At 41.6% G+C, this 24,131-nt stretch overlaps 1 protein-coding gene across 5 annotated transcripts in view; it reads left to right on the plus strand.

The window, feature by feature from the left end:
- Positions 1-24,131, plus strand: part of TMEM164 (transmembrane protein 164) — a 255,268-nt gene that overhangs the window by 143,078 nt on the left and 88,059 nt on the right. For all 5 annotated transcript variants that reach the window (XM_054723528.1, XM_008159411.3, XM_054723602.1 and 2 more), the window contains one exon: positions 5,045-5,111. In XM_054723528.1, the coding sequence (XP_054579503.1) occupies positions 5,045-5,111 (67 nt within the window). The remainder of the gene's footprint in view (positions 1-5,044; positions 5,112-24,131) is intronic.

Below are 24,131 nucleotides of genomic sequence, written 5' to 3' on the forward strand. Positions count from 1 at the left end.
TGAATTCTATTTCTGTAATTTCTGTAATCAGGTTATATACTTTATCTAGCATGAGTTTTGGTAATTTGTGGTTTCAGTGGAAATTTTTCATTTTATCTAAGTTCTCAAATTTTATGTGCATAGAAATCTTCATAGTGTCCCACTTATTATTACTTTAATTTCCTGGGGGTCTGTAGTGATATCCCTTCTTTCCCTTCTGATATTGGTACTTTTTTTCTTCTCTCTTTTTCTTCATGTTATTCTGTCTAGAGTTTTATCAATTGTTTTGATTTTTTTAAAGACAAACTTTGTTTTATTGATACTCTCTATTGTTTTTGTTTTTAATTTCTTTGGTTTCATCCATATCTTTATTTCATTTCTTCTTTGGGTTAATTTGCTCTTTTTTTGTGGATTCTTAAGGTGGAAGTTAAGATTTGAGACCTGATTCCTGATTTGAGACCATTCCTTTTTTTTCTAATGTAAGAATTAAACATTTCATCCTTTTTGATATGTTGTATTTTATTTTTGTGTAGTTCATAATCTGCATATATAAAAGCCTAAGTGACCATCCTATTGTTTGACTGTTAGCCTGGTAGCTATGATGCGCAATGACCACCAGGGGGCATATGCTCCAACCAGTAGAGGAGGGAGCCTGATTCCTGTGGAATCGGCCATGGGTTAGGTTGCTGCTGGGGCACTGTCGGCCCCAAATCTGCTTCAACTGCACCCTGGATCCAGAGAGGAGGGAACCTGATTCCAGGGTGCATCACCCAAGAACCACCCTCTCACGATCTGGTACTCCTCGGGAAATGTCAGAGAGCCGGTTTCAGCCTGATCCCTGCAGGCCAGGTCGAGGGACCTCACCAGTGCACAGCATGCACCAGGCCTCTAGTATTATATAATTTCCTTTGAGAATTCTTCTCTATGGATTTGCCTTTGTAGCCACTCATACAATTTGTCATGTATTCCATATCTTTTGGTTCTTGGTTGTAATCAAGTGCTAAATTGAAATATAAATAATCACATGAAGGTTTTAACAGCTTTATTTGTGGTTATGAATAACTAGTAGCCCATTTGCAGGAAGAATCCTGCAAGTGGCCACTGCGGCCGCATGCACTGCTGCCACTGCTGCGGCCGCGTGCACTGCTGCCACCGCCACTGTTGCAGCCGCCTCGCCTGCACCCGCACGCTGCTGCTGCCCACCCCGCTCCACCCTGCTCCTCCCCACTCCGCCCTGCTCCGCCCCTCCCGGGCTTTCCCTCTGGCAGCCACCTTGCTTTCCGCTTTTCCTCCCTCTTCCTTCTAAGTTGTCTTCAGTCTTCACTCCTCCCTCCCTCAGTGTATGCAAATTAACCGCTATCTTTGTTGGGTAATTTCCATACGCGCCCTGATTGGCTGGTGGGCGTGGCTTTGGCTGGTGGGTGTGGCTTGGGCGTAGCAAAGGTGCAGTCAATTTGCATATTACTATTTTATTAGGTAGGATAATGTGACATTTATATACATTACTTTATTAAGGATAAGAATAGCTATCATGTATTAAATGCATACTATGCCTAGCCACTATGTTGATCACTTTATGTAACCATATCTCATTAAATTCTCCCAGCAACCATTTCAGCCAAGTACTGTTATTAATTAGACCCATTTTAAGATTGAGGAAACTGTCACACATATTTTAAGTGACTTGTTCAGAGTCACTAGGCCAGTAAGTGACTCTGTCTTACTATGTACCATGTGTCTTACTATGTACCATGTACTTTTCTGAGCACTTTATACATATTGACTCTTTATAATAATCTTGATTTGGTACTATTATATTTCCATTGTGCAGATGAGGAAACTCTCACAGGACCTTCTAGTGGCCCATTATCCATTTCATATACACAGTAGAAATGTGGGTGTCAGGCTGGAGTGGGTATAAAGTGAAATCAAAAGCATTGGCCTCTGATGTGGTCAGTTGGTTACCTGTTAGACTGTGCCCTGGGTCCATAGAGGGCAGTTGCACTGTGTAACTGGGACAGTTTTACCACAAAAGACACAAGGGGTTCTAGTGCCTTTCAGCTTGACTGTCCTTGCCCCATTGGCATCCCAGAATTTTTTTCCTACGTGGCTTGCAGTCTTACACACTCACTAATGCGCTCTCTCTCTCTCTCTCTCTCTCTCTCTCTCACTCTCTCTCTCTCTCTCTCTCTCTCTCTCTCTCTCTCTCTCACACACACACACACACACACACACACACACACACACACACACACTGAACAGGTGTAATGATCATGTCATGGATTTGAAGCATGGTACAGTGGCCAAAACATAGGCTTGAACCTTGAGGAAACCTGTGTATGATTTCTCCTTCTGCCACTTATTATCTGTGAGATCTTGGGCAAGTCAATCGCTTAGTACTTTGGTCATCTCAGCTATGCAATTGAAGAAGATGATTATAATAAAACCTGTGAGGATTAAATGAGATGATGTATTTGAATAATTAGCCCAGTGATTGGCATATTGAAATGCTCAATACATGTTAGATATTTTGTAATTATTGATGTTCTAGATCTTTTTATGTGTTATGGATAATTCTTTAGCATGTATGTAACTTGTGAAACTGAATTTTGAGGACTCAGAACAAATCCTGTCTATATCCAGGAAATTTATCAGTTTTTTAAATCTTGATGTTGGTTTTATCTTCTTTATCTTTGGCCTTCCACAGTCAAGTTTTATCATCCTCAAGATTCAACATTTGGTGCCCCAATTTTTAATTGGCCTTGTGTAAATGCCAGCATTTAAGGCAAATGGCAAAGCCTGGCACCACTGTCCCTTATGCTGAGTACATTATACAGGGTGTTATGCTGTGGCTGTCACATAGGATGGGCAGACTTAGGCCAGACTCTACTTCACCCGAGGCCTGGGATGACTGTTAATGACCCCTAGTCTAGGCACTGAGGCTTGAGCCATAGTTTTTATCAGTCAAGTTTCTCAGAGCATGCAGCATCCCCATGACCCTGTTGTAAAAGCATGTTGACCTGGCCAGCCTGGAGAGTTAGGAGTGGCATTGTATTGATGTGCTTCCTCCCTTTGATGGACCAAGCCAAGTCCTGGTGAACTATAGGACTGTGATGGCCTGCCATGACTTAAGAGCATTCTCTTCTTGGTCATTCCTGAAAGCATATTAAGCCTTGGGCAATGGATGTTGGAGGTGGTAGAGATACCCCTGAAGCCAAAAGGAAAAAGGAGCATCCCCAACTCTCTGCCAGAGGTCATTTTTGCAAGGGATGGTGCAGGAAGGCTCTGATAGAAAGCAGCGAGAGGGATATAAGAGTTTGGAGACTGGAGTCAGATAAACCTGGGTTTGAATTTTGGCTCTTAAATGTGGTGTTGACTAGGTCACTTTGCTTCTTTGAATCTGGTTTTCTCATCAACAAAATGGGAAAAGTAATTATACCTATTTCATGAGATTGCTGTAAAAATTAAGCAATGGTGTTTATGTAAAGAAGTTAATTAGATACTTTCCTAGAATATGTTAAGTGCACATCATCACTGTCATTTTGGCATTGGCAACAAGAACAGCAATAAGAAACACACTGGGAGAAATGAAAAGCAGCCTTGGGACTTCTGTGTTATTCCCTTGGGTCTACTTTTAACTTCTGTTAATCTTAGGCACACATCTGTGAGCTCAAAGAGAAGAGCTAATGTTCTAGGGGTCTACAAGGTGTGGTCTGCTTTCCTATTCCTGGTATAAGAGAAATCATAGTATCTCAGGGCCACTGTGTTAGTGTGTGTGTTAAGAGATGAAGAGAGTGAGAGGGAGAGGGAGAGACTTGAGATCTAGGAGGCAAGTTGACTCAGCAGTGGTTATGTGTGACTCATCAAATCAGCTTTCCTTCAGGAGGAACAGACTGTCATTCTTTACTTCTTGTAGTAGTAAAGGACCATTTACTTGTAATCATAGAGAAAGCTATTTAAATCCGTCCTCAGAGCCCTTTGCAAGTGAAGTTTGTTTCTGACATGGTGGTTCTCGAATTATAAGGAATTTCTAGTGTGTGTTTTAACAAGTTTGTTATTGGGAAGCAGTATCACGACACAATGCTGAAGTGACCACCTTCTCCCTGCCATCCCTTCCTTTTAAGTCAGCTATACCAATATATAAAATACATCAAAGGAAGCCTGGAAGGCTGACACTTCTGCCTTCACCAGCTCCTGTAGCAGCCCCTAAAAGCATTTCTAAGAAGGTGGGGGAACAGTTTGCAAAGCACTGCAGTTGGCTCTTTGGGTTGTACTGGCTTTTTTATGCCCAGGTTGCCATTTGGGGAAAAGGATTGGACATGGTCCCATAAATAAGCAACTCTGTTATAAGAAACTAGAGGCCTGTTGCATGAAGTTTCGTGCAAGAATAGGCCTTCCATCCCCTGGCTTCGCTCCTGGCCACCAGGGAGCCTGCAAGTCCTCGCTCCCAGCCTCCCAGGAGCCTGCAAGTTTTTGCTCCCAGCCAGAGTGCAGCTTCTGTAGCTTCCCTCCGGCCCCACCCTCCCCTCATAGCAGGCGTCCCGCCCCGCGCGGCTGCTCCCTGCCTGCATATGCAAATTAACCCACCATCTTTGTTGGGTTAATTTGCATACTCACTACTGATTGGCTGATGGGTGTCACGGAGGTACAGTCAATTTGCATGTTTCTCTTTTATTAGTGTAGCTAGGTCTCTACTGTAATAACAGCACTTGGACACTGCAGCTTTCCTTTCTAGTGCTGTCTGAGCTGCAGTAGTTGAAGCCATTGATTGGGGCTGACTGGGGATGATTTGGAAGATCAGAGCTCATCATGTAATGAAGTATTGTAACCAAAATACGTTCCAAATGTGTTTGGGGGATTTTGAGGCAGTGATGATGTTCTTCAGAACATTTCAGTTAATACAAAATATGCAGCTTTTCATTTATAGTGCACATGTGCCAACTCCAATGGTCTTTTACATGGAGAGCCACTTGTTTACATTCTCTCCCATATGGTGTGGCATAACCTGTCTGCCACTCCATCAGAGTCTGTGTGTGACCTAGACTTTACTTTTCTTCTCCTCCAGGCTACAGATGCACATGTTGAATGGAGCTCTTCTGGCCTTGCTGTTTCCTGTGGTAAATACCCGGCTGGTAAGTAGTTTCTTCTAGGAGCATACGAGCAACATACAAAGCAGCATTTGCTCACTACTTCATTATGCATTGCTTGTCCTCATCCTTAGCTCATGTGCACTTGTGAGTGTTAAAATATCTACATATACTTTATCTTTAAATAACATAGGTTTGAACTGTGCAGGTCCAGTTATATGTGGATTTTTAAAAATAAATAACATAAAGTACTGTAAATGTATTTTCTTTTCCTTATGATTTTAATAACATTTTCTTTTCTCTAGCTTACTTTATGGTAAGAAAACAACATATTATACATAAAACATACAAAATATGTGTTAATCGACTGGTTATGTTATTGATTAGGCTTCAGCAGGCTATTAGTTAAGTTTTTGGGGAGTCAAAAGTTATACATAGATTTTTTGACTGCATGGGGGGCTCACATCCCTAACCCATGAGTTGTTCAAGGATCAACTGTATATAATGTTGAGGTTTGATGCAGCCCTGTTTGGGTCAGTGGAACATGATGGAAATAGGAGTATTTTGTGGAACTCTGAGGCTTGCAATAGTTTCTGGTTTAGGCCAGAATCAAGACAGACCAAAAAGCCTACGGAAGCTTTTGGAGAGGTTTAGTAGAGAGAAGGGAGACTGGGGATCCCACCCGTTAAACAAAGTCTTCCAGATGTTTCTAAGGCTCTCTAGTGTGAACTCAGTCACATTGAACCAAGATAATCTGCTAGGAAGTTTCAAAGCTTATGTGCTTTGCCTAGGACCCCCTTGGGCAAGAATTAGATTCCTTTCCCACAGGGAAGTCTGGGCCACACACATACCCTGTGGCCAGCAGGTAGAATCCCACTGTGGCAGGAAGCTGAGTGATAAACCAGCAGAGAGAGAAGCTGGAGCTACAGAGCCGGGTAGCAGGGCCCTGTCCTCAGAGTCCTACACATGGGAGTGCAGAGGGATTAGTAGGCAATGTTAGAAAGCTCAGGGAAGAAATCACTGATAAATCCTTCCTTTTGCTTTCTATTTGCATGATTTAAGTTTGCCTCATGCATTAAGATCACAGGAGAACAGTATGGAGTTTCCCACTGCTGGTGGGAATGCAGACTGGTGCAGCCACTGTGGAGAACAGTATGGAGTTTCCTCAAAAAACTGAAAATGGAACTCCCATTTGACCCAGTAATCCCACTCCTGGGAATATATCCGAAGAAACTAGAAACACCAATCAGAAAGGATATATGCACCCCTATGTTCATAGCAGCACAATTCACCATAGCTAAGATTTGGAAACAGCCTAGGTGCCCGTCAGCAGATGACTGGATCAGAAAACTGTGGTACAACTACACAATGGAATACTATGCTGCCATAAAAAAGAAGGAATTCTCATCATTTGCAGCAACCTGGATGGAATTGGAGAACATTATGTTAAGTGAAATAAGCCAGTCAATGAAAGAAAAATACCACATGATCTCACTCATTTATGGATAATAAAGAACATTATAAACTTGAACAAAAAGACAGATACAGAGACAGTAAAGCATCAAACAGACTGTCAAATTACAGGGGGAAAGTTAGGGAGGTGGGGGAGATAAGAGATCAATCAAAGGACTTGTATGCATGCATATAAGCATAACCAATGGATGCAAAACTCTGGGGGGTGAGGGCATATATGGGAGTGGGGTGGGGGGTGGCAATGGTAAGATATGTACACATATAATACCTTAATAAAAAAAATTGAAAAAAAAAAGTCCTTCTAACATGGAGCTGCAGTTAGAGCCACTGATTTTGTGCAATGGTTCTGAAACAATATCCATAGCAATAACCTAAAGGAATGGCTGAAAAATTAGGTTTGCCAGTCCTGGCTGATGGCTCAGTTGGTTGGAGTATAGTCCCATGCACGAGAAGGTATCAGGTTTGATTCCAGTCAGGGCACATACCTAGGTTGGGGTGTGTATTGGAGGCAACTGACTAATGTTTTCTCTCATACATAGATGTTTCTTTTATTTCTCTCTCTCTCTCCCTCCCTCTCCCTCCCTCCCTCCCTTCCTCCCTCCTTCCCTCCCTCCCTCTTACTCCCTCTCTCAAATCAATAAAAACATATCCTTGAGTCAAGATTTTTTTTTTAAAAAAAGAGGGTTGGCAGACCCCCTCCCCAGAAAGTCTGACAGAGAGGGTCTGGGGTAATGCCGATTGCATGAGCCCTCAGACCAGGCTTGGAAAATCAGTGTTCTAGTCACTGAAAATTCTAAGTTATTTTGTGTGTAACTCAAAGTGTGGTCTGATGATCAGCATCAGGTGGCTGCTGCTTGTTAGAAATGCAGAATTTCAGGACCCACCGCCTCAAAATCTGCATTTTAACAGGTTCCCCAGGTGGCTTATATGGATGGCCTGGCTCCTTTCTTCCAAAGAGCACAAAGCACCTTATAGGTTGACCATTCAACCTCCAGAAGAGGGAAACACTATGGTGAAAGAGGGCAGGCCATATAACACATCTTTGAACAACATCGTTTTCTTGAGATGCTGTAGGAATTTAACTCCTGTTTATATGAATAGATATGGCAAAATTGGTTTCATTATACATCGTTTTGCTTAGAGTTGCAGAACCTATCAATGATGTTAAATGAGGACTTAGCGTATTGTCTCTGTCAAAATAGGCCTGGCACATTAAGTTCAGTGTTCTCCTGTTAGCTGGGATCAGCAGGCAAGGCTGCTAACATAGGTACCTTTGCCCTCCCTTCTGCATTTCCCCATACTATGTGACTTACTTGACTTCGCCTGGTGAACTGTAGAATCAGAACTCCTGATTTGGTCTCAGATTTATAGAGCAGGGATCCTCAAACTTTTTAAACAGCGGGCCAGTTCACTGTCCCTCAGACCGTTGGAGGGCCGGACTATAGTTTTTAAAAAAACTATGAACAAATTCCTATGCACACTGCACATATCTTATTTTGAAGTAAAAAAACAAAACGGCAAAAACACCCACATGTGGCCCATGGGCCATAGTTTGAGGACGCCTGCTATAGAGGATAATACCCAAGAATGTTGTTAATCAAACAAATTGGATACACATTTCTTACTGGTTCAGGTTTGGAGCTGGAGCTGAAGTTACTCCCTGCCTGTGGCGGTAACCTGCTAAGGCAGGGAAGTGTATCCAGTTCTATTTTATTCCATCTCTCTAATCACCCTGCTACTGTTTTCTCAGGAGATTCCCAGGTCTGTAAATATATTGCTATGACATATGTCTGCTATTTTGCTGCCTATGGAGTCTTGTGTAGGATTTTTATAGTTTCCCATCTTACATTTAAGTCCTTTAGCCATTTTGATTTTGTTTTTGTGTAAGTTGATGACCTAGTTTCATTTTTTTGCATGTATCTGACCAAATTTCCCAACATCATTTATTGAAGAGACTGTCTTGACTCCATTGTATGCTTCATATTTGCCTCCTTTGTCAAATGTTAATTGAGCATAATGGCTTGGGTCCATTTCTGGGTTCTCTGTTCTGTTCCATTGGTCTATATGTCTGTTCTTGTGCCAGTCCCAGACAGTTTTGAGAACCGTGGCTTGGTAATATAGTTTGATGTCTGGTATTGTGATCCCTCCAATATTGTTCTTTCTCAGGATTGCTGTGGCTATTCTGAATCTTTTTTTATTCCATATGAATTTTTGGAGAGTTTGTTCTAGATCTTTGAAGTATGCCATTGGTATTTTAATGGGGATTGCATTGAATCTGTAGATTGCTTTGGGTAGTATGGACATTTTAATGATGTTGATTCTATCAATCCATGAACATGGTATGTTCTTCCATTTGTTTATGTCTTCCTCTATCTCTTTTTTCAATGTACTGCAGTTTTCCGAGTACAAGTCTTTTACCTCCTTAGTTAAGTTTATTCCTAGGAATCTTAATTTTTTTTGGTGCAATGGTAAATGGGATTTTTTTTGGTAGTTTCTCTTTCTGTGAGTTCATTAGTGGTGTATAAAAAGGCCATAGACTTCTGGGTGTTAATTTTGTATCCTGTTACATTGCATAATTCATTTATTAAGTCCAGTAGTTTTTTGATGGAGTCTTTGGGGTTTTCCATGTATAGTATCATGTCATCTATATAATAAAAGCCTAAGTGACCTTCACGGCAGAACTACCAGAATGACCTGTCCCTGTGATGCACACTGACCACCAGGGGGCAGACGCTAAACGCAGGAGCTGCCACCTGGTGGTCAGTGTGCTACCACAGGTGGAGCACCACTCAGCCAGAAGCCAGGCTGACAGCTGGCAAGCCTCTGCAGCAGCGCTAAGGAGCAGCGAGCTGAGTGATAAGGAGCAGCGAGCAAGGAACTAAGGAATGAGGGGTCCCGGACTGCAAGAGGGTGCTGGCTGGGCTTAGGGACCCCTCCTCCACCAGTGCACGAATTTGGTGCACTGGGCCTCTAGTCTGCAAATAAGGACAGTTTTACTTCTTCTTTTTCCAATTTGGATGCCTTTTATTTCTTCTTCTTGTCTGATGGCTATGGCTAGTACGTTCAGTACTATATTGAGCATGAGTGGTGAAAGTGAACATGCCTGTCTTGTTCCTGTTCTTAGGGGAAATGAGTTTAGTTTTTGCCCATTGAGTATGATGTTGGCTGTAGGTTTGTCATATACGGCTTTTATTATGTTGAGGTATGATCCCTCTATTCCCATTTTCCTGAGAGTTTTTATCAAGAAAGGATGTTGGATTTTGTCAAATGCTTTTTCTCCATCAATTGATAGGATTATGTGATTTTTGTCTCTGTTTGTTTATGTGATGTATCACATTTATTGATTTGCGGATATTGTACCATCCTTGCATCCCCAGAATAAATCCCACTTGGTCGTGGTATATGATCTTTCTAATGTAATGCTGAATTCGATTTGCTAGAATTTTGTTGAGGATTTTAGTGTCTATGTTCATCGAGGATATTGGCCTGTAGTTCTCTTGTTTTGTGGTGTCTTTATCTGGTTTTGGAATTAGGGTAATGCTGGCTTCATAGAAATAGCTTGGAAGTTTTGCCTCCTCTTGAATTTTGTGGAATAGTCTGAGGAGGATAGGTTTTAGTTCTTCTTTGAATGCTTGGTAGAACTCCCCTGTAAAGCCATCCCGACCACGGCTTTTGTTTGCTGGAAGATTTTTGATCACTGCTTCAATTTCTTCAGTAGTTATCGGCCTATGCAGTTTTTTAAATTCTTCCTGATTGAGTTTTGGGAGGTTGTATTTTTCTAATAATATGTCCATTCAGTGTAGGTTGTTCATTTTGTTGGAATAGTGTTGTTCATAGTATTTTTCCATAATCCTTTATATTTCTCTGGGATCGGTTGTTACTTCACCTCTTTCATTTCTGATTTTGTTTATTGGGGTCCTCTCTGTTTGCTTCTTGGTGAGCCTGCCTAGAAGTTCATCAATCTTGTTTATCCTTTCAAAGAACCAGCTCTTGGTTTTGTTGATCTTTTGTTTTTTGTGTTGTTTTTTTTTTCTGGTCTCTATGTCATTCATTTCCACTCTCATCTTTATTATGTCCTTCCTTCTGCTTACAATGGGCTTTTCTTGTTGCTCTCTTTCTAACTCTTTGAGTTGTAGGCTTAGATAATTCATTACCATTGTTTCTTGTTTTTTGAGGTAGGCCCGTAGAGCTATAAACTTCGTTCTCAAGACTGCTTTCACTGTGTTCCACAGATTTTGGATTGTTGTGTTTTCATTGTTAGTTGCCAAGATACTTTTCATTTCTTCTTTGATCTCTTTGCTAACCCAATCATTGTTTAATAGCATGCTATTTAGCCTCCAGGTGTTTGATTTCTTTCATTGTTTTTATTGTAGTTGATTTCTAATTTTATGCCATCATGATCTGAGAAGATGCTTGATATGATTCCTATCTTCTTAAATTTAAAGAGACTTTGCCTGTGTCCCAATATGTGGTCTATCTTTGAAAATTACCCATGTGCACTTGAGATGAATGTATATTCTGTGGCTTTGGGGTGAAATGTTCTGAAGATTTCAATTAATTCCATCTGATCTAGTGCTTCATTTAGGTAGGATTAATGTTTCTTTGCTGATTTTTTGTTTAGAGGATTTATCCAGTGGTGTTAGTGGCGTGTTAAAGTCCCCTACTATGACTGTATTGCTGTCAGTATCTCCCTGGATATCCTCCAGAAGTTTTTTGGTTTTTTTTAATGTATTTGGGTGCTCCTGTATTGGGTACAAATATGTTTACCAGAGTTATATCTTCTTGTTGAATTGCTCCCTTTAGTATTATGAAGTGGCCTTCCTTATTTCTTGTTGTAGCCTTCACTTTGAGGTATAATTTGTCAGATATAAGTATTGCTACCCCAGCTTTTTTTTCATTTCCATTCACCTGAAAAACATTTTTCCATCCCTTCACCATAGGTCTGTGTGAGTCCTTTGTTCTAAGGTGGGTTTCCTGTAGACAGCAGATATATGGGTCATGTTTTCTTATCCACACATCTACCCTATGTCTTTTGATTGGGGCATTTAATCCACTTACATTTAAAGTTATTATTTTATTAAGGTATTATATGTGTACATATCTTACCATTGCCACCCCCCACCCCACTCCCATATATGCCCTCACCCCCCAGAGTTTTGCATCCGTTGGTTATGCTTATATGCATGCATACAAGTCCTTTGATTGATCTCTTATCTCCCCCACCTCTCCCTAACTTTCCCCCTGTAATTTGACAGTCTGTTTGATGCTTTACTGTCTCTGTATCTATCTTTTTGTTTAAGTTTATAATGTTCTTTATTACCCATAAATGAGTGAGATCATGTGGTATTTTTCTTTCATTGACTGGCTTATTTCACTTAACATAATGTTCTCCAATTCCATCCAGGTTGCTGCAAATGATGAGAATTCCTTCTTTTTTTATGGCAGCATAGTATTCCATTGTGTAGATGTACCATAGTTTTCTGATCCAGTCATCTCCTGACGGGCACATAGGCTGTCTCCAAATCTTAGCTATGGTGAATTGTGCTGCTATGAACATAGGGGTGCATATATCCTTTCGGATTGGTGTTTCTAGTTTCTTCGGATATATTCCCAGGAGTGGGATTACTGGGTCAAGTGGGAGTTCCATTTTCAGTTTTTTGAGAAAACTCCATACTGTTCTCCACAGTGGCTGCACCAGTCTGCATTCCCACCAGCAGTGCACGAGGGTTCCTTTTTCTCCGCATCCTCGCCAACACTTGTCGTTTGTTGATTTGTTGATGATAGCCATTCTGACAGGTGTGAGATGGTACCGCATTGTTGTTTTGATTTGCATCTCTCGGATAATTAGTGACGTTGAGCATGTTTTCATGTGTCTCTTGGCCTTCCTTTTGTCTTCTTTTGGAAAGCTTCTATTTAGGTCTGTTGCCCATTTTTTTATTGGATCATTTATCTTCCTTTTATTAAATTGTATAAGCTGCCTGTAGATGTTGGAGATCAAACCTTTATCAGTGATGCCATTTGAAAATATGTTCTCCCATGCAGTAGGCCTTCTTGTTATTTTGTTGATGGTTTCTTTTGCTGTGAAAAAGCTTTTTATTTTGATGTAGTCCCATTTGTTAATTTTCTCTTTAGCTTCCATTGCCCTAGGGGCAGTGTCAGTGAAGAATTTCTTTTGGCATATGTCTGAGATTTTGCTGCCTGTGGATTGCTCTAGTATTTTTAAGGTTTCCCGTCTTATGTTTAAGTCCTGTATCCATTTTGAGTTTATTTTTGTGTATGGCGTAAGTTGGTGGTCAAGCTTCATTTTTTTTGCATGTATCTGTCCAATTTTCCCAACACCATTTATTGAAGAGACTGTCTTGACTCCAATGTATGGTCATGCCTCCTTTGTCAAATATTAATTGAGCATAGTGGTTTGGGTCGATATCTGGATTCTCTATTCTGTTCCACTGATCTATATGTCTGTTCTTGTGCCAGTACCAGGCTGTTTTGAGAACAGTGGCTTTGTAATACAGCTTGAAATCTGGTATTGAGATCCCTCCTACTTTATTCTTCTTTCTCAGGATTGCTGTGGCTATTCGTGGTCTTTTTATATTCCAGATGAATTTTTGGAGAGTTCTTTCAAGGTCTGTGAAATATGCCATTGGTATTTTAATGGGGAGTGCATTGAATGTATAGATTGCTTTGGGTAGTATGGACATTTTAATGATGTTGATTTTACCAATCGATGAACATGGTATGTTCTTCCATCTGTTTACGTCTTCCTCTATCTATTTTTTCAGTTTCCTGTAGTTTTCCGTGTATAGGTCTTTTACCTACTTACTTAAGTTTATTCCTAGGTATCTTAATTTTTTTGGTGCCATGGTAAATGGAATTGCCTTTTTAGTTTCTCTGTCTGTAAGTTCACTATTGGTGTATAGAAAGGCCATAGATTTCTTGGCGTTAATTTTGTATCCTGCTACATTGCCTAATTCATTTATTAAGTCTATTAGTTTTTTGACGGAGTCTTTCGGATTTTTTATGTACAATATCATGTCGTCTGCAAATAAAGACAGCTTTACTTGTTCTTTTCCAATTTGGATGCCTTTTATTTCTTCTTCTTGTCTTATTGCAATGGCTAATACTTCCAGTACTATGTCAAACAGGAGTGGTGAGAGTGGGCATCCCTGTCTTGTTCCTGTTCTTAGGGGAAATGGTTTTAGTTTTTGTCCATTGAGTATAATGTTTGCTGTGGGTTTGTCATATATAGCTTTTATTATGTTGAGGTATGATCCTTCTATTCCCACCTTGTTGAGAGTTTTTATCAAGAAAGGGTGTTGGATTTTGTCAAATGCTTTTTCTGCATCAATTGATATGACTATGTGATTTTTATCTCTCAGTTTGTTTATGTGATGTATCGCGTTTATTGATTTGTGGATATTGTACCGTCCTTGCATTCCTGGGATAAATCCTACTTGGACATGGTGTATGATCTTTCTGATGTACTGCTGGAGCCGATTTGCTAGAATTTTGTTGAGGATTTTGGAATCTATGTTCATGAGGGATATTGGCCTGTAATTCTCTTTCATTGAGTTGTCTTTATCTGTTTTTGGTATTAGGGTGATGCTGGCTTCATAGAAGGAGCCTGGAAGTGTTCCTTCCTCTTGAATTTTTTGGAATAGTCTGAGGAGGATAGGTTTTAGTTCTTCCTTGAAAGTTTGGTAAAACTCTCCTGTGAAGCTGTCTGGCCCCGGGCTTTTGTTTGCCGGAAGCTTTTTGATGACTGCTTCAATTTCGTCCATAGTTATTGGCCTATTGAGCTCTTTAGATTCTTCTTGATTGATTTTTGGAAGGTTATATTTTTCTAGGAATATGTCCATTTCCTCCAGGTTGTCCAGTTTGTTGGAATAGAGTTGTTCATAGTATTTTGTAACAATCCTTTGTATCTCAGCGGGGTCTGTTGTTATTTCACCTCTTTCATTTCTGATTTTGTTTATTTGGGTCCTCTCTCTTTGCTTCTTGGAGAGCGTGGCTAGAGTTCCATCAATCTTGTTAATCCTTTTAAAGAACGAGCTCTTGGTTTTGTTGATCTTTTGTATTGTTTCTTTGGTCTCTATGTCATTTATCTCCGCTCTGATCTTTGTTATGTCCTTCCTTCTGGTTACACTGGGCTTTTCTTGCTGCTCATTTTCTAGCTCTTTGAGTTGTAGGGTTAAGTAATTTATTACCATTGCTTCTTGTTTTTTGCATTAGGCTTGTAGAGCTATGAACTTCCCTCTCAAGACTGCTTTCGCTGTGTCCCATAGATTTTGGATTGTTGTGTTTTCATTGTCATTTGTTGCCATGATGTTTTTTATTTCTTCCTTGATCTCTCTGGTGACCCAGTCCTTGTTTAATAGCCTGCTGTTCAGTCTCCATGTGTTTTATTTCTTTGGATTGTATTTATTGTAGTTGATTTCCAGTTTTATGCCACTGTGATCTGAGAAGATGCTTGATATAATTTCTATCTTCTTGAATTTGAAGAGACTTTGCCTGTGACCCAGCATATGGTCTATCTTTGAAAATGACCCATGTGCACTTGAGAAGAATGAATATTCTGTGGCTTTGGGGTGAAATGTTCTGAAGATGTCAATTAATTCCATCTGGTCTAGTGATTCATTTAGGATTGCTGTTTCTTTGCTGATTTTTTGTTTACAGGATTTGTCCAGTGGTGATAGTGGGGTATTAAAATCTCCTACTATGATTGTATTGCTATTAACCTCTCCCTTGAAATCCTCCAGGAGTTTTTTTATGTATTTGGGTGCTCCTATATTGGGAGTGTATATGTTTACCAGAATTATTTCTTCTTGTTGGATTTCTCCCTTTAGTATTATGAAGTGGCCTTCTTTATCTCTTGTTATTGCATTTACTTTGAGGTCTATTTTGTCAGATATAAGTATTGCTACCCCAGCTCTTTTTTCATTTCCATTTGCCTGAAAGATATTTTTCCATCCCTTCACTTTCAATCTGTGTGAGTCTCTTGTTCTGAGGTGGGTCTCTTGTAGACAGCATATATATGAGTCGTGTTTTTTTATCCATTCAGCTACTCGATATCTTTTGATTGGAGCATTTAGTCAGTTTACATTTAAAGTTATTACTGAAAGGTATTTGTTTGTAGTCATATCTATTTTTGTGTTTGTATTCCTTCTTACCTGTTTATTTCTTCTTTTTACAGTATTCCCCTTAGCAATTCTTGCATTGCTGGTTTGGTGGTGATAAACTCCTTGAGCCTTTTTTTGTCGGCAAAGCTCCTGATTTCCCTTTCAATTTTAATTGATAGTCTTGCTGGATATAGTATTTTTGGATTCAGTCCTTTGCTTTGCAACACTTTGTATACCTCCTTCCATTCACTTCTAGCTTGTTGTGTTTCTGTTGAGTAATCATTTGACAATCTGATGGGTGTTCCTTTGTAGGTAACTCTCTGTCTCTCTCTTGCCGCCTTTAAGATTCTCTCTTTATCATTCATATTTGCCATTGAAATTATGACATGTCTTGGTGTGGGTCTTTTGGGGTTCATCCTGCTTTGGACTCTCTGTACTTGCGTAACTTTTATCTTTCCCATATCCGGGAAGTTTTCTGTCATTATTTCTTCAAATAGATTTTCTAATCCCTGCTGCTCCTCTTGTCCTTCTGGCAGCCCTATTACATGTATGTTACTTTGTTTCCTGTTGTCCCGAAGCTCCCTTAGGCTTTCCTCCTGCTTTTTAATTCTTTTCTCCAATTGCTGTTCAGATTGAGCTTGTTTCTGTACCTGATCTTCTAACTCACTAATTCGGTCCTCTGCTTCTTGTAGTCTACTGTTGAAACTTTCCATGGTGTTTTTGATTGTAGCTATATCACTTTTCATTTCTTCCTGATTCTTGCATAAGTTGTTGATTTTCTCATCCATCCGATGTATAAATTCCACGACCATTACTCTAAACTCCTTTTCGGTCATGTTGCAAGCTTCAGTTTCACTGATTTCCTTTCTTGGCGACTCCACATTTTCTTTCCTCTGTGAGTTATTTCGTTTCCCCATTCTGGCTATCACCAGAAAGCTCAAGCTTCCATTTGCATGGACCTGGGCCGTGTGCTGTGGGGACTTCGCTCCACCCGAGTTTCACTGATGTGCTCTGACACTAGGATGTGTGGCTGCCTTTGGTTGGTGGGAACCAGACTTGCCCAGGGTCAGTGTCCCCAGTGTTCTGTGTGGTCTCGTGTGCACACTTAGAATCAGGGGCCCTGTCTGCACCACACTGTTGGTATGTGCCGAAAATGAGATCCTTAGCATGTGCCAGGAGTCAGAGTTTCCCTGTGTCTGCACCAAGACTCGAGTGTCAGAGTCTCTGTTGCCTTGTGTGGTTTCTCATTGAGAATCAGGGTCCCTGTGTGTTCATGCACCAACAATTGGGATCGCTGGCTCTTAGTGTGAATGTGCTGTGAGTCAGGGATCCCAGGCAGCTGTGTCCGGCGTGCCAAATTCCCTGAAGTGGAGCTGCGTCCTGTGTGTGCTTTCTCTACTGAGCCAAACCGGGTAGGGCGCACACTCTTAATTTCCTGAATGTGAGCTGGCTCCGTGCACTCTCCCGGAGTCCTGGAAGGGGGCCTGAGTCCGTCCTGCGTGCCAAATTCCCCAAAGGGGAAGCCCCTCTGTGCAAGCACTAAGATTCCCCGAAGGGGGAGCTGTGACCCGCAAGCCAAATTCCCCCAAATTCTCCGAAGTGGAGCCCTCTGTGCACACTGACAGATTTCTCCAACAGGGAGCTGCTTCTGTCCCGTGCGCGCCAAATTCCCTGAGGGGGAGCGAGTCCCTGGGCAAAGTTCTGCGGCTTGGGCGAGGGGCGGGTCTTTCAGTTAAAATGGCACTGTCTGCGCGCCTGCGGGGAGGGGGATAGGTTCTTTGACTCACGGAATTCTGCCGGGAAGTCTGGATTCTTGTTGTCTGTTGGTCTGAAGCTGTGATAGCAGTTCTCTGTCCCCAGTGGCTGCAGGGTCCTGGTTTGTGTCAGAAGCCAGGATCCGAGTTTCAGGCAGCTCTGTTTCTCAAGATGGCGTGGTCTCCGTGTCCACACCAGGCGCGGAGATGTTGATTCCTCCTTTTCTTTCATATGGGGGCTGTTTCTTTGTCTCCCCATGTTGTCTCCTATCAGGGTGTCTGGTTATGTAGCTCTATCTCTACTGCATTGACTTAAAGGCACAAAATATAACACAACAAGACACAACACACAGGGCACCAAACACAAATGTATTCACGATACCAATAACCCCAAATAAAGGTAACCACCAGACAAAAGAGAATTAGGGGAGAGAAGAGAGTGCAAAAATGATATTGAGAAAAGGAAAAAAATGTAAGAGAGAAAAGAAATAGAAGACAAAAGAAGGGGAAAATATATGTATATGGGGATAAAACTCCAAAAAAACAACAGCTAATCCAAAAAAGGCAAACAACAAGCACTCTGAGATTAATGCAAACAACAAACAACAACTGATCCAAAAAATGTAAACAACAGATACCCAAACAGAAAACATCCAGCTGAATCTGAAGAAGCAGAGCTTATTTCCAGAAGGGAAGTCAACAAATTGAATGAATGGTGAAATAATCACAATTCAGTATAGAGGAAGTTGAAAGAGAATGAGTGTATAAGAGGAAAAGTAAAAAGCAAAATACAAAAAAAAGAAAAGAGAAAAGAAATATATATATAAATTTCTCCCTTTCTTTAATCCAGTGATGGCGAACCTATGACACGTGTGTCAGCACTGACACGTGTAGCCATTTCTGATGACACGCGGCTGCTGAGGCGGCCGCATGCCGAGGATGAAACATTTGCTGCTCTTGAGGATGAAACATTTGCGAAATAATGTTTTTTTCCTCACAGTGACACACTACCCGAGTTATACTCAATTTTTTTGCGAAGTTTGACACACCAAGCTCAAAAGGTTGCCCATCACTGCTTTAATCTATATATCTATGTATTCATTTATTATTGGAAAAGGAAAATAGAGAGTAGATAGGCCTGATTGGTGATTGGAATTAATTAAGCTATTAGTAGAAGAAGAGAACAATCGAGGAGAGATAAAACAGAAGCAAAAAAAAAATGAGAAAAAACAAACAAACTAACATACAACAGCAATAAGACAGAAAGAAAGTGAAAAGAGAATAAGGAAAGAAAAAAAATGAAAAAAAATTGGTTAGTGAAGAAAGAGAAGAGAGAAGTGTGTGTGGACTTGGAGAAGAAATTAGATATATGAGTAAGATCATTTTTTTAACAGGGAGTAAAAAGAAAGGATAGAGAAAAACTAAAGTAGGAACAGGGTAAGAGAAACAGGATGAAAAAGTAGAAAAGTGAGGAAGAGTGTATTGGCATAAAGGAAAAATGAAGATAGACTTAAATAATGCTAAAAGAAAAAGAAAAATAGAATGTAGAACACTAATCCCAGAATAAAATAAAGAAAAAATAAAAATTAAAAATGGTAAAATAATAGTAATAATAATAATAAAAATAAAAATCTTACTAATAAAAATCTAGGTGGTTCTCACACCATAACGCCGTGATGCCATCATGCCATCACAATCTATCACCAGGAGCCGGGTCCTGGAGGTACCTCCATGCAGCCCAGACAAGGCAAGTTCTGGCAGCTCCTCCACGTGGCCCGGAGGAGGCTCCTCCATGCAGCCTGGAGGAGGCTCCTCCACGTGGCCCAGAGGAGGTCGGGCCCGGCAGGTCCTCCGCACAGCCCTGAGGTGGCGGGGCCTGGCGCTCCTCTGCACAGCCTGGAGGTGTGGCCTGGTGACACTGCGTGGCCCAGAGGCAGGGTCCGATGGCTCCGCACAGCCTGGAGGCGGTGCATCAGGGCGGCACTCCGGGACTTGGCTCTGTCCCATGGCATTCCGGCCCTGCAGGGCAGGACTCTGGGACTTGGGGCCTTCCCACGGTGTGGTTGGGGTCCCGGGTCTCGCACGATTTCATATGCTGGGTCACTAGTATAATAATAAAGTAAAATCAAGTGAGAAAAAATTATAGTTTCTTAAGTAAAAGATAAAAAATAAAAATGTGAAGTAGTGAACATTGTTCATTTCCTCTACTGTTCTGCCTGGCACATCTGTTTCCTGTCAGGTAGTCAGCACAGTGTTGAAGTTCCCTGCAATCCACCACTCCTCTGTGTCATAAGTCACAACCTTGTTTTCAAGCAGGCAGGATCTCTCTGCTCACTTTGTTTCTCTGCCTGCCTTCAGTTGTATTTACACAAGAGTCAATTTCTGACACAATCCCTGGGTGGCAGTGTTTCTGTATTAATTTCTGGGACTAAATGACCCCTATAACCAGTGTTTAGATTCTTCTTTCCCTGCTGCATTTAATACTGGATTGGAGGGATGGACTGACCCAGAGCTGGTTTTCTGCTCATGTCTCCTTATTCTGATACCCAGTTTTCATAAAAACAACTTTATCCCGCAGTCTTGGTGAGTGTTTTTAATTGGAAAATCCTATGTACTGGACTTAGTAAGCAAAAGCAAGGAGGTTAAAAAAAAAAAAAAAAAGACAAAGGAACCAAGCCGACTCATGTCTTTTCCCCCTGGCACTGCATGGCCGGTATAGAACTTAAGGCTGCCTTACTGGGCACAGTTTCCAATGGCTGTGGGCTTATATATAGAGTCTCCTTCTGCAAGCAGCCCTGTGGACCCCCTTCCACATTCGAGGCCTACCCTGACCCCAACGGCCGCGGATTTGGTGGGGCACAGTCTCCCTCTGAGGCTCTAGTCCCTGCTGCATGCATTTCTCCCTCCAGCCTGGATCCCAGATCTCACCTCTCTCCAGGAGATCTCTGACATTTCCATCCAAGGATTGCCTCACCAGCTGTGTTTAATTTACCAATTTCGGGTGGGTGTTACTCAATTCAGCTATCTGCTCTGTGAGAAGGCATAGGGCCTGTCCGCATATTCGGCACCACTTTGTCTCCTGCTGGACAAACTTTTTAGGCACCCACAGCCGGGAAGGCTGGAGTCTCAGTGTTCGTGGGTTCACAAGTGAGGCAGCTGGTCCATGGGCAATGTGGTTGCAGGGTCTTGGGAGGTATCTGAGGTCTCCCTGGTTGAAGGTAAGGTTGGGCTTCTGATCACAAGTTGCTCTCCCCTTCAAGATGGCCCCGTCTCTGCAGCAGATGCGGCTGCTCCAGGAGAGATTTCAGCAATAGTAGATGCTTCCAGGCCAGGGGAGCTTGGTCTGTCAGTCCCCAACAGGTCTGTGGAATATAGCTGTCCCTCACTCACAAATACAGACACTCCCTGCACGTCCACACACTCTCCTTTAGCTCTCTCACACACTATCTTGCAGCCTGCCATCCCATCGGCCGCTATATTGGATCCCCACTAAAGTAATGCTTGTTAACATCAAAACTTCTTTAATGAGTTTTCCCTTAACTAGCAATTTCAATCATTCTGGTAAATAATTTTTGTGTTTTTGTAAAATGAACCTGAGGAAAGCTTACAGTGCTGGACATGTGTCTTGGCAATTGGCTTTGGTCTGGTTATTTTAAATGGTTAGGACCCCACCCCCTGGGCTACTTCTGGCCTTCAGGACTTTTATTTTGCAACCCCTTAGTTGAGCTTAGATTGACTTAAAATAAGATACAAGAAGATAGGCAATTCTTTCTTAAGCCTGATGACCCAATTAGCAATTAGGCAGGAAGCCAGCCTTTGACTTTTGCTCTTCCTTCTTGGCCCTTATATTTTTAATCCTTTTTTTCTTTGCTCATTAGCAGTAATGAGGAAGCAAGGAAAATAAACTGGACTAATTAGTGTGTGCCAGAACACAGCCAAACATACACTCACATATATAAATACAGAGAGAGGCGAGAGGGTTGAATGAAATTGCCACAGTCAGCTAAAGGATTGGGGGGTCATCAATGAATTTCCATGTGTTGCACTATGTCCTGTGACTCATTGGCACCAGCTAGAGAATGCCCAGGTTCCAGTTCCTTCTGATTCTCCATCTTAGTAGCTGACACCTTAGAAGAAGAAATGTGTATTCTGATGGCCCTTATTACAAGTAAGTAGACTTTACTGCCAGAATTATGTAGAAGGTCTCTTTCTTGCTTCAAATGAAGCATCTTAAGGGCAATTTTTTTCTTAGAGGGAAGGAGGGGACATGTACCATGGAACTATTGGTTCTTAGATGAGTAAGGAGCTAAGAAATTGTCTTGTCTAACCTTATATCTTAGAGGGGGAATTTAGAAGGATAAAAGACTTGCTTAAGAAGCCAAAGTGGGTGCCTCCAGAACCCAGGTCTCCTGATTCAGACTTCAGAGCTCTTTTTGTGTTGTCTGACTGAAATTCGGGGTGAGTTTTGAATGCTAATGAGTCAAAGTGCTGGAGATGTTTCTTAGCTTCACTCCATCTGAAAGAGTTAGGTCATAGGCTTCTTTGAGAAGCTGAAGAGGACCATAGAGACTCTTCCTAGATAAATACACAAATACAATTTGCATATAGTTTCACTAGGGACACTCGGACTGCCACCTCCTGCTTTTCTCCTTACAAGCCCATTCATGAATCTCATATTAAGATACCCGTGCTCAAGCTGTCAGTAGTCCAGGGCTTGGAGAATAAATGTGCTGTCTAATTTGTAAGCTGTTTGTTATAGCCAGTGGCTTTTTGGTCTGATGGTGATGCTGGGTTGTTGTTTGTTTGTTTTGTTTTATTTTGTTTTGTTTTATGCCTGTGACTTTGCAAAGAACATCATCCATTCCAGGCTAAACCACCTTCTGGAAAATGAAATCCAAGAAGTGGGAGCTAAGTAGGGTGCCTGGGGAACCTGGTTACATATTAGATTTTCAATTACTGCTCTTACTTTGCAAAGCTGGTGATATGGCCCTCAGAATGAAGTATTGTGCCCAACCTGCATCCCCATCCCTGTTCCTTTTGCCCTCTGAGGCCCATGAAAGTTTTTTTTCTGAATGCGGACTGTTTTAAGCAAGGGAGATTGGAAACAGAAAAGAAACTTAAGACATTGGATCAGCTTCCTTCCCAAACCAAAGACTAGTTGTGTTTGCAGCCATCTAATAGAATAGTAATGAAAAGAATGATAATGATTTTTTTCATAAGGCTTCTTTCTTTCTAACAGGTCAAAAGCCTAGAGTATATTATTATCTCATTATTAAAATTGCCCATTCTTGTGTACCTGTGCTGATCTGTTATTAGTTATTTTGTCCCTCTTTTACGACACCTCTCCTTTTGCTAAGTACTTTTTTTCTTAGGTGGTTCTTTTGAATGTTTTGAACTCTCAGATTGAGTGAAAGAGGTTAGTAATGATTTTCATTACTTGGGAGGCTACTCACCACCCACAATCACCTCAATGTTCTTGGAATGCAACTTTACCACTGGCACACCTTGTGCTGCTTAGGAAACTTTGCTGTCACCAATGCAAATAGGCTTGAGAATCTCACTCTTGCTAATTGGCACATTGAAATGTGCTAATTGACCTAGAAAAGTTATTTCTGTGACTGGCAAATTGAGCTGTTTAAAAAAGTTATAATTTGGAATTTGGACCTGAACTAGGGACAGAATGTCCCTCTGCTTTCCTGAGAGTACTTAAAACATAAAAAGCTTGGTTTCAAAACAGCCCTTAGCTTTCTGAATTCATTTGAGCAAAATTGTTTCTCAACCTACAAAGGCCAGTACCTTTCTGGTCAAATGAGTGCAAAGTATGTGAGTTTGTAGAGGGTTGAGAAGAGTCTGGAGTTCCTGGTCCAAACCAAATTATGGGGACTACCCTGGAATGTGTAGTTGCTACCTTATCTTAAGGTTGATCTTTGAGAGTCTTGCATTCTCCATGAATTCAGCCCCATCGCATCAGTCAATACATAGATGTTTTTCAGAGACAAATGATTTTATTACTCCCAGCACCAAAAGCAGCATAGCTTCATGTTATGTCTACTTCCCTTGTCCCCAAAGTCACAAAGGGAGTGGAGTAGCCCAGGTAAAGGCTGCATGCCATGAATTTGAATACACAGATTTTTATCACGCACTTTTCTGTGTCAAGTATTGCGCTAATTGCTGCAGAGTATGCAGAAGCAGGCAGAGTACTTTTCTGCCCCCCTCCCCCCCGCAAGGAACTTGCAGTTAGAAATCCTATCTAATAGAAGAGAAACATGCAAATTGACCATACCTCTGCTACGCCCACAAGCCACGCCCACTAGTTAATTAGGAGTGAGTATGTAAATTAACCCAACTAAGATGGTGGCGGCCATGGAGCTGGAGCGAGCAGGAGGCTTGGGTTGCCCTGGGCGATGGAGGAAGCCAAGCTTCCTGGCCCGCCCTGGCTGGCCCTGGCTACAAAGTTTCAATTGTAGAAGATAAATAAATCCCAGATACCTGCTTCCAGCAGGCTCTGGCCTCCACTCAAGGAGGCGCTGAAAAAAAAAAAGAAAGGAAAAAAAAGAGGGGCTGGGAGCCATCAGCCTCTCACCCAGGCTGGCCAGGCACCCCAGCGGGGACCCCCACCCTGAAGGGGGTGTGGCCAGCTTGAAAACAGCCCTCAGCCCCTCACCCAGGCTGGCCACGCCCCCCCCAGCAGGGACTCTCACCCCATGGGGGCATGGCTG

This window comes from Eptesicus fuscus, chromosome 1 (assembly GCF_027574615.1).
Source record: "Eptesicus fuscus isolate TK198812 chromosome 1, DD_ASM_mEF_20220401, whole genome shotgun sequence".
In the NCBI taxonomy this organism is placed as follows: domain Eukaryota; kingdom Metazoa; phylum Chordata; class Mammalia; order Chiroptera; family Vespertilionidae; genus Eptesicus; species Eptesicus fuscus.